The sequence below is a fragment of the Anneissia japonica genome, unplaced genomic scaffold (assembly GCF_011630105.1).
Source record: "Anneissia japonica isolate Jap-2015-1 unplaced genomic scaffold, ASM1163010v1 scaffold287767_len825999_cov190, whole genome shotgun sequence".
Classification (NCBI taxonomy): Eukaryota; Metazoa; Echinodermata; class Crinoidea; order Comatulida; family Comatulidae; genus Anneissia; species Anneissia japonica.
In genome coordinates, this window is record NW_022707033.1 from 405,960 (window position 1) to 415,945 (window position 9,986).

At 35.5% G+C, this 9,986-nt stretch overlaps 1 protein-coding gene across 3 annotated transcripts in view; it reads right to left on the minus strand.

Annotated features, from left to right (window-relative positions):
* LOC117106313 (histone-lysine N-methyltransferase, H3 lysine-79 specific-like) overlaps positions 1-9,625 on the minus strand; it is a 46,612-nt gene extending 36,987 nt beyond the window's left edge. For all 3 annotated transcript variants that reach the window (XR_004445044.1, XM_033247685.1, XM_033247684.1), the window contains exons 1-3: positions 9,364-9,625; positions 9,118-9,158; positions 6,499-6,576 (exon numbers count right to left, since the gene is read on the minus strand). Coding sequence is in view for 2 of the 3 variants with exons in the window: in XM_033247685.1 (XP_033103576.1) it covers positions 6,499-6,576; positions 9,118-9,158; positions 9,364-9,438 (194 nt within the window). In the remaining variant the exon portion in view is untranslated. The remainder of the gene's footprint in view (positions 1-6,498; positions 6,577-9,117; positions 9,159-9,363) is intronic.
* Positions 9,626-9,986: the final 361 nt, after the last annotated feature.

Here is a 9,986-nt window from a genome sequence, read left to right on the forward strand (position 1 = left end):
GCAATGAATCGATAATTAATAGTTCATACTCTAAACAAAGTCATTCTGCCATTGACAACGATGGCTTGGCCTAGCTTGGCTACGCCTAGTCTGGCTACGAATAAACACTCTCGCTAAATCAAATTTTGCCTTGGGTGTCCTTTTATATTTGAAATTTTGGCCTTGGTGCCTTTCAAAATCATGTCATACCAGAGGGCATTTGGCCATGCCCATGAAATCCCCAAATACGAGGCCTGGACATGGATTGCTTCCTTATATTAATTTTATTGATAGAATTTTTCTAAGTAGTGTTCATGATGAGCAAGGCCTAATAACTACTAAGAATACAATTAGTTTCACATTTCCTGTCTGGTGGTTTATTTTTAAAACTAAATTATCAAAGGATACACTGTCAGTGTTGAGCAATATAATTTATATGTTATATGCACTGTATACAGTATTATGATACAAAACTGTGGTATTATAAATATGTATACGGTAAACTTACATTATGAAATTTAAGTAAAGCCCTATCTTGACTACCAAATGTTATTCGACAAAAAACATGTGATATGCCTAAATATGGTCATGATGACATCACATCATGACCATATATAGGCACATCATGACTATATATGGCATACAGAGAAAATTTTATAGTGTGGACAGGGGTTTTAAAGTTTATGTATTAGTAGCTTTAAATGAAAACTATAATAAAATATTTTCTTGTAAGATAATAAACAGATGTAATACTGTTTGTTTTTTCTATGTATAAACCATTAACTTGGTTGGTAGTAATTAAATTTAAAGAGTTTTCATACCAAAATAAAAAATAACTCGGTGATATCTTGAATGCAGTTTTGGAATTATATCCTTCCTAACCCAACCACCCACTGCACATAATATACCCACACCCCTCCTATCAAGACAGACCATCTCCATGTTCTACAGTATAGACATTTTATCTCACATTTTTAATGATAAAAGAACATTTCCTATCTCACTGAAACATATGCTAGTATCCATAAATCAACTATTATGAACACATCCCTGGCTGTAGCACATGACTTGGGATAGTGACTGATAATTAGTCCTTAACTGCTTTCATATGGGCTTTTTATCAGTTTTGGACAAAGGTACTTCATACTTCAGTGGTAATCACAATTTTTTTATCTCCCTTTGTCTTTACATATTGCATTACAATCTTCTTTAGTGGATGGAAGGTTGAACACAAGCCAACTTCTATTCAGCCAGCATGGTTCAAAGACTAAACGCAGGGCAAGCTGAGCATTTGTGTAGTTAATTTACAGTACGTTGAGCTTAATAAAAACGTCTTCTATCTAGAGGTTGGTTGAGTTGAACTAAAGAAATAACAATGTCCCTCAAAATTACAGTGTAGGGCCTGTACATTATACTTTCTGGCAGCTCTTAATACTACAATTTTATAATATAAGATATATAAACAACTTTAAATATGCAAAGTCTACCACAGTGCAGAGTACAGTATCTAAAACAATTTGTAGAGTATACAGCAGTACTATGGGTGTGTTTCTACTGATAAACACAAAATAATCGATTTTTTAAAACCGTTTTTTTAATGAGTACCAGACAGCCTGCTGGCGTGGCAACTGCATTTTTTATTTTTCGAAAATCGGTTTTCGTGACGGAAATTACGTCACCATTTTGTTTATACCACATGTTGTTTTCCTAACTGTATAGGATAGTATCTTTCTCATTCCTGTCATGATGACGAGGAGTAAGATACGATGTGGGGCGAGAGCGGAGAGTCCTAGGCCCAATATCCCCCCCACCCCACAAAATAATTACAAAACGAATTCGTAACTCCTCATGTTTGTTGGCGTTTTTAGCTTGTAGGCCGCCTAGGATATGAACAAGAGGACAATTTTTCTTTTAAAGTTCGCGCCTATTACAATATAGTCTTTGCAATGATTGACCTGGAGGTCACATTTCACCTGATAATCACGTTTTTGTGTTGCAGCTGAAAGGTGCACAGCCAAAATTGGTTATTTTCCATTCAAACACGCTATCCATTGCATGTTTTTAATCGATTTTTTTAATTGCTTTTTTCAAACTGGTCTCGTTTCTACTGTGAGAATAAAAGCAATTTTTCGAAAAAGCGATTTTTAATCCATTATTTATTTCCAGTAGAAACAGGCCCTATATGTTAAACATTTGGCCTCCCTTTATGTGAGGCAGTAGACACTATGCATCCTATGACACAATTTATGTGCCGACTCCTGAACGAAGGTGTGCAGTAGTCGTACTCGAAACACCACTCACATGAGCCATTCTAGTAAGGCCAGTTCCAGGTGATAACAATTTATGGGTATTCTATTATATATGATAGTATAATACATACTCCAAGTAACGAAATGCACGCCATTGTGTTGGGATTTAGTATTTCGACATTAATTATGTCACCATTCCTGATGATGACATAATGTCGAAATATTGAATCCCGACACGATGGCGTGCATTTCGATACTTGGAGTATGTATTATACTATCTTATCTGAGATTAATCAGTGGACCTTTTGACTATTATATATTTCAGGATAAATTCAGAGTTCCAACAGGAATATACCACTTTGAAGGAAAGACCTTTAACTAACAACCGTAGATTAAAATTTATTTTATAGCAAGCAGTACTGTAGATAGACGCTCATGCTGGGAGCCTGATGTGTTACAAAGCAAAAGTGACAAAATTCCATTACTCTTGCTTGGTAACCACAAAGACATGCATAGCATACAGACATACTATACACCTACTGTATAGTACCCAGCTAAATATAATAGTACTACCTGTATAGACTAAACTAACGAACAGTCTGGCTAGCTTTTGTGTTTACTCATGCATGCAGTATAAAATGTACAGTATGTGTGTACTGTAATTTAACTGTTTTCATTTTACAAAGCTCTACTATCAAACTATTAGTAGCGTCTGCATTATGCATATCTTCACACAGTACAACATTAAATTATAAGCTATCAACACACTAACATGTTTCGTACTAACAATTTTGGTTAAAGTATAAAATATTTGTCTACCAACTTGCGAGTCACATTTATTGTCTGTAGAATTGTAATTTCCAAGTAAGAGAGTAACTTCACATATTAATCAACTCTCATGAATCAGGAGAAAAAAGACCTACCAAATTTAATGAGCAAGTTAATAATGGTTGTAGAGATTGATTTTTTCCCTATAAATATAATAATTATAATAAATTCATTAAAACACCTTTAAACAACTAAGATATGTATGTATTTTGAAATATTTATTTAATCCAGTTATTCTACTTGTGGGAAATACAGTGTTATTTTGACAATATTTTGATATTAAGTAAGATAAGACATGGCAACATCACTGAGGTAATATGAACAATATTTTCATCTTCAAATACATGGAATAGAAATGTGGTGCTCTATTCCCTGTCTCTTGAAAGTGAAAGTAGAGTACCATGTTGAAATCTTTCCCATTTTGATAGCTTAGAGTTATTTACTTACAGTAGCACAATGGCACTCTCCCCCTAGGCTGCACCCCTAGAATACAATGTTGTGGAATATGCGCATATTCTTTGGTCCCACCTGTTTAGTTACACATTTTTTAATTGGTCAGTTTCTTGGGTTTGATTGACACCAGGGGTTTAGCCAGAAAAAGGAAATAGGACGTCCAAAATGGAAACCAGTGGGCATGGCACTGAGCCGATAGGCGGGCCACGCCCATCTTTGGGAACCACCACCGAATATTGGTACGAAAACAATGTAGATTCAATCAATCAATAAATGTTGTTTTTATCAAACTTAAATTTGATTTAGCTTTAGTTTAATGTAATACTGTATAATATTTGATAGATTTGAAGAATATAAAGAATTAGCTAAAGGTAGACCAGGCCCAATTAGGTTTATTAGGCCAAGCCGTCCAAGCTGTCACGGGAAAAGTGGCCGTCCTAAATAATTGTAGGCCATCCAAAAGACGGCCGGACGGCTCGCTGGCTAAGCCTATGATTGACACATGCCTAACACTATGCCACAACCTGGTACTGGTAGATATGTATGTTTAAATTTTAAATAGGTGGAAAGATGAATGCGAAATTAAAATTTGTTTTTCTTTCTGGCAATATATGCAAACACAAATAAAACAATACAGAAATAACAATGGTAAGAAATTTTCTTTATGAGGAGGCAAAGGTCTATGTAGCACTCAGTTAAGATATGTAAGATGATTATTAACAATAATGTACTGAATGTTAATAAATTCAGCAATTAATTCCCCATCAAATTTGAGTACCGGTTCTACATTCACGTCACGACAGAGAATGAGAATTTGAGACTTTAATGTTCTCTAGAGAATGAAGTCTATTAACACATAGTTTCAATAGAATTATGGTTCATAATCATTATTTAAGTAACCCACCCACTCACTCACTCATGTAAGACACCACTGTATCCTCAACGACTACCTCCACATAGCCATTCTCAATTCCCTTTATACTATTTGATTTGATAGCCTACATAGTAGATTTTATATAATTCTCTATAATCCTATGACTGCTTCAATGCTTTATAAAAAAAAATGTTGTAGGTGCACAGTAAGCTTTTAATGCACATTAAAATTTCAACATCCTGGGTAAAGTAGCACATACCTTAAATTAATACAGTAATAACAAAAAGAATAAGATCAATATTTCAATCAATTTCTTAAACTGAACTTGTAAAATAACATTAACATAATATGATTAAATTTCAATATTTGTAATTTAATATCCATTCTAACTAAGAATAAAATTGACTTTTGGCAATAAACCCTCTGAGAAAAATGGTAGAGGCATGTTAATGTTTTCACATACATTTCCACTTCACATCACATTTACAATGCAAGCTAACCAAATACAACAATTCTGTAGCTTCACACACATCAGTTCATAGAAATTGAATAGTTAAATCCATACGTGCATGAACAGAAAACAAAAATAAACAATTCAAGTCACAATGGGCAGTGGCCAGTGGGTGCAGTAAACTGGCAATGAAACATGGTACATAATGAAAGAGAATGTAAGGGATAAATATATAGAGTCGTACTGGGTTCCAATATTATTAAGAGTTACCCAGTAAAGGGACTTTCACAGAAGGCCCACCTACCTCAGCTCCACTATGGCTGTATTGGCTTGTGGTAAAAAAATTTGATTATGGCACTGCTCTGGCTGGAAATGGCATACTTTTATGTACCGTATATTTTTTTTAAATAATTTTGAAAAATTTGGAAAGGGGGGGGGGACATTATTACCCTTAGTGAAATAATAAAGTTAACTATCTTATCATTTATATAAATATTGCTTAATTTTGTCAACATCATGTACATCAACCCAATATTAGGATAAAATTACATTATGAAAATAAACATCCAATAAAGACATGTTACCAGAGGACGAGTTATTATAAACGAGGGACATTATAACCAGTACTCATCAATACACTTTAGATCCTACTGTAACTGGAGTCATGACATTCTTACACATAGGTACAGTTCACTTAATAGTGCACTTGTAAATGTCAAGTAAGGAACCTTGGTAGTCCCTTGTCTTTGATTTTATTTTTTTATTGAAAACTAATAGCTTACTTATTATAGGTAGTGAACATTTCAATTATTACTTTTATTTTTCAAGTTTTATACCAATAACGATACACATTAAGCTCAATCATATACCAACTCAAATTATCATCTGATTGATTTACAGGTACTGTAAATAGGATTTATTTTATTACATCAACAGGTAAAGATGTTGCTGTAATCAGGCTGTCTATAACGAGGTTTCATTTACTTCATTACATTGTATTTACAAATTACTACTATATCCTAGGACCGTTAAGAAAGGAAAGCATGTTTATTCTGAGTATCTCACAGCAACTTTTGGCATACGTTCAACATCTAAGTTTAAAGTATATTTATAGGGCCTTTTAATACTCTACTGATTATCAGTGCATTTCATCTCAATAATAATAGCAATTACTTTTAGAATCAGCTTTACCAAAATATAGTACAGTACATTTGGATTTTTGTCTAAAAATAACTGTAGTTAATGTTTTCTTAATTTACTTAAACTTCAAATCGGCCATAAATAATTTACGATTGTGGATACTCGCAAGTCGCAGGAGTCTCCCAGAAATCAGGAAGACTTATCACACTCACTCAAGCAAGAATCTCCGGGAAAATAACACATCTCTTGTTTTTTTCTAATGTATTATCAATTGTCTCCTGGAAGTCAGTGCCAATGGGTACCACCATCCGCAGCAAATATAATTTGATGCGTTAAGAAAGCTTATCATTTAAAAAGATCTCTTGGATGTGCATTCTACCAACTTGGGATGCCTGAATGTCAGCCAGTGTATATTTGAATTAGGTGGCAGTTATCTCTATTTAATGAAACTTTTCATAGAATCTATATTTCACATTCATGTTTTCTAGTATTTGTGTTTATGAAGAAAAATGAAATGATCTTACCTCTTGGTGTCATAGTCACTCAGGACCTGGTTGCGCTGTATTGCAAGCTTAAGTTCTGGAATCTCTTCACATACCCATCTAAAGTGAAAATAACAATAAAAAGAGAAATTTAATTAATAATGAATCTCATTAATATAAAAAATGATTTAAGTGCATTGCATTTTGAACCTAAAATGTCCCTAAGAGCCATAACATCAGTTTGCTCAGCAAGCATTTTAGCATTATTTGCCTGACAGTGCCACTGCCCACATACAATGAGAAAAATGCTTACTATGGTGGCGTTGATCATTACATACTAGGCAACATCAAATGCAACAAGGGCGGATCCAGGATTTAAAAGAGGGGGTTTCAAAATGTTTCCAAAAAATCCCAAAATGAAAAGGGGGTCAAGGGGGTCCCGGTCCTCCCCCGGAAAATTTTGATTCCTAGATGGCCGGAAATGAGCTTTTCCGACTTCTGAGGAGTCTTTTAATGACCTTTAAGTTCTTCAAAATTCAAGGTTTTCCCCCGCTTGAAAAAAGGTCAGGTAATTCTATTTCATTTTTTAGGCTTATCATAGAGGAAAAAAATCAAAGACAGGCAATATATTGTTATATTCCTACAACATTGAGTAGTTCGATATGTAGTCTTTCTTCCATGGATTGATTCGTACATAAATTATTACGACAGCAAACCAAAAGCAATGTATTTATTTTATATTACAGTACAGTATATTATATTGGTTTTGGATTTTGTAATGCTAATTTTTTTTTCTTTTTTACTAGAAGATGAGATTTTTTTTATTGTAATATTGCATTATACTATATTATGTTGTTATATGTATGTTAAAAGCAACCAAAAAAAAAAAAAAAAAAAAAAAAAAAAAAGGGTGTATAATTTATTTAATTGAAAACTAGTTGGGCTAAGCCTAGTTTGTCTGATCTTCCAACCTATGCCTAGGTAGATTAGCATGCTTTTTGTAAGCCAGGACCCTTGTATTTTGTTACATTTCTTCACAGAGGGGGGTTCATCCGAACCCCTTGAACCCCCCTGGATCCGCCACTGTGCAATACTATTTTGCTGGACATAAAAATTGAGCACATTATCACTAGAGGCCATTTGCCGAGTTGTTGAAATGCGCTAGGCTTTAAGCAATAGTATTAACTGTACAGTACAGTATACATTCTTCCTGGTTACTATAATATCGTTAACACTAACACAATGTAATCAAGAGACGAACAATCTGTTAATGAAAGAAGGACCACTGGTGGATTCAGGAATTTGAAATAGGATGAGAAGCCTATACCAACTCAGCCCACTATGGTTTGGGCAGAGTTAAGAAAATTTATGATTATGGCACCTCTCTGGCAGGAAATAGTACACTCGGATATAAATTTAAATATGATTTTTTTTTTCTCCATTACTTTTTATTATTTTGAAAAATTTAGGGGGCTCAAGCCAGCTTCCCCCTCCCTCCTTTGAAACTGCCAATGAGGTACCGGTAATGAAAAATGTATGTATTATGCATCTGAATAAACTGAGAGATAATTAGGTGGAAGCTTCCTCCATGGTTGAATATAGTGCCAGGACCATTTCAACCACAAGTGAACGCCAGCAGCAGTGATTCTGTCAACGGATCCCGTCAATGACGAGATCCGTTGTGTCTTCTGAGGAAGATGGCTACGTAACAGTAACCTGTAAAAGCTCCGAGATTTCACTACCAAATGTGGTTTCTTTCGCAAAGCCGATGCTTGTGTGACTGAGTTTCCTACCTATCAGGTCCAATGCGGCCTGATGCAGTAAGGCATGCATGCTCATGACTGACGCTGCACGTCTTAAACTGCGTTAGTGGACCTTTCCTATCAATCAATGCTATTTCTACCCCTCCTGTTATACTCCTACACTCTTGGAGTCCTTAGGAGGTCGGCTGTACCCACCAGAACCAGAAGAAAGCCAACTGGTTTGGCCAACACCTATGCCGGTATGTATTCAAGGAGGATTCCCAGACCATATGAGGGATGCGAGACTGGACTGTAACTTGCAAAACCAAGGTGAACAAACAACATCTACCAACAAGTGGTAATTTTTCTGTGACCAACATGGTTACGGTAGTCGTTAACATTATTTTTCCAGTAAGAAATCCAATTAGATAAACAGTGTCAACCCATTTTCTGAACATTTACGGTGGTATGCAGCTTCCTTTTTAGTGAGACCCCTTTTTTATCCATGGTATTTCCCCAGTAACACTTCTTGTCCCCTTAAATTTCCACAAATCAACACACTCAGAAATACGTACGGTCGTGGGAACAATATAAATTATAAGCCAATATGTGCCATCCCTTATTTTTATTAAATATAAATAAGACATTAGGCCCTAATTCATGGGCATAGGCAATACTATTATTAGTGACCAGTAACACTGAACAGACAGCAAGAGCTAGGCCTAGCCTACTTAGGCCTATTTAAAAGATCAAACAAAGTAATAGGGCAATCCGGGAGCTAGGCATCTGGTCTAGGCCTGCTCTCGGGAACTTTTCTGTAACACCGGCCGTGGTAGACACGAAAGGAAATTATAGCCTATGATTTAAAGGGACATGGCCGTTCAAGGTCAAGGCAGAATGACAAAATTCCATCACTCACCTTATCGTGTCGACAATCTCATGAGCCCCGTCTATTTTATCCTGTCAACAATAACAAATAAAATCATGAGTTAATGGATGGGTAACTTACTACAATCAGACATATTCGCACATTGTCAAATGACATTAAAAGAATAAACAGAGCGCTAAGCTAGCCCTTTTGCCTTTTGGCAGCCCGCAAGTATTCGTGCACTGCTGGCATGAAACAGCGATGTGGCGCGACCCGTTCTGAATACTCTCTACCTACCGTGTGCTGTAGCGGCCACTTGTAAATGGCAGGTTCTGCACCTGCCGGGCTGTGAAGCCGAAGTTCCTCGGACATTATGGTATCCTTTACTGTTTCTTGTTCACTGTACAACTTATCAATTCAATTGAGCACTGTCTACCCTGTCATTTTCCCACACAAATTCCACGACCAATGTGTGGTATCGTAGTACAATTCAGCCAACCACTACAAAGACAAAAACACCCGACCTGCTGGTGGCTCGCGTCGATCACATGACCTGTAAAATTTGCTCTGATTGGAGTTCGATTCTAGACAGCTCTACCCTGTATAATGAAGCTGGCTGGTTGAAGCGCGTTACTATTAAAAATATTATAGGTCTACATACAATACTGTATAGATTCCATCTGAAATTTAACCATCGCTTCAAACTTATCATATATATTATGAGTCATTTACTTGAAACGATACTAGAAACAAAAGGGGATTTTCCACGTCGGTTCTGTTCATACAGTTTCAGTTTAGATAGTGTTAATTCACATCCTGTTTGCTGTTTGTCAATTGTTGTCTTAAAGTACCGGTATTGTTAGTACTAATCACATTATATATATATATAACACTATATATAAAACTAGTCTACCGTGTAT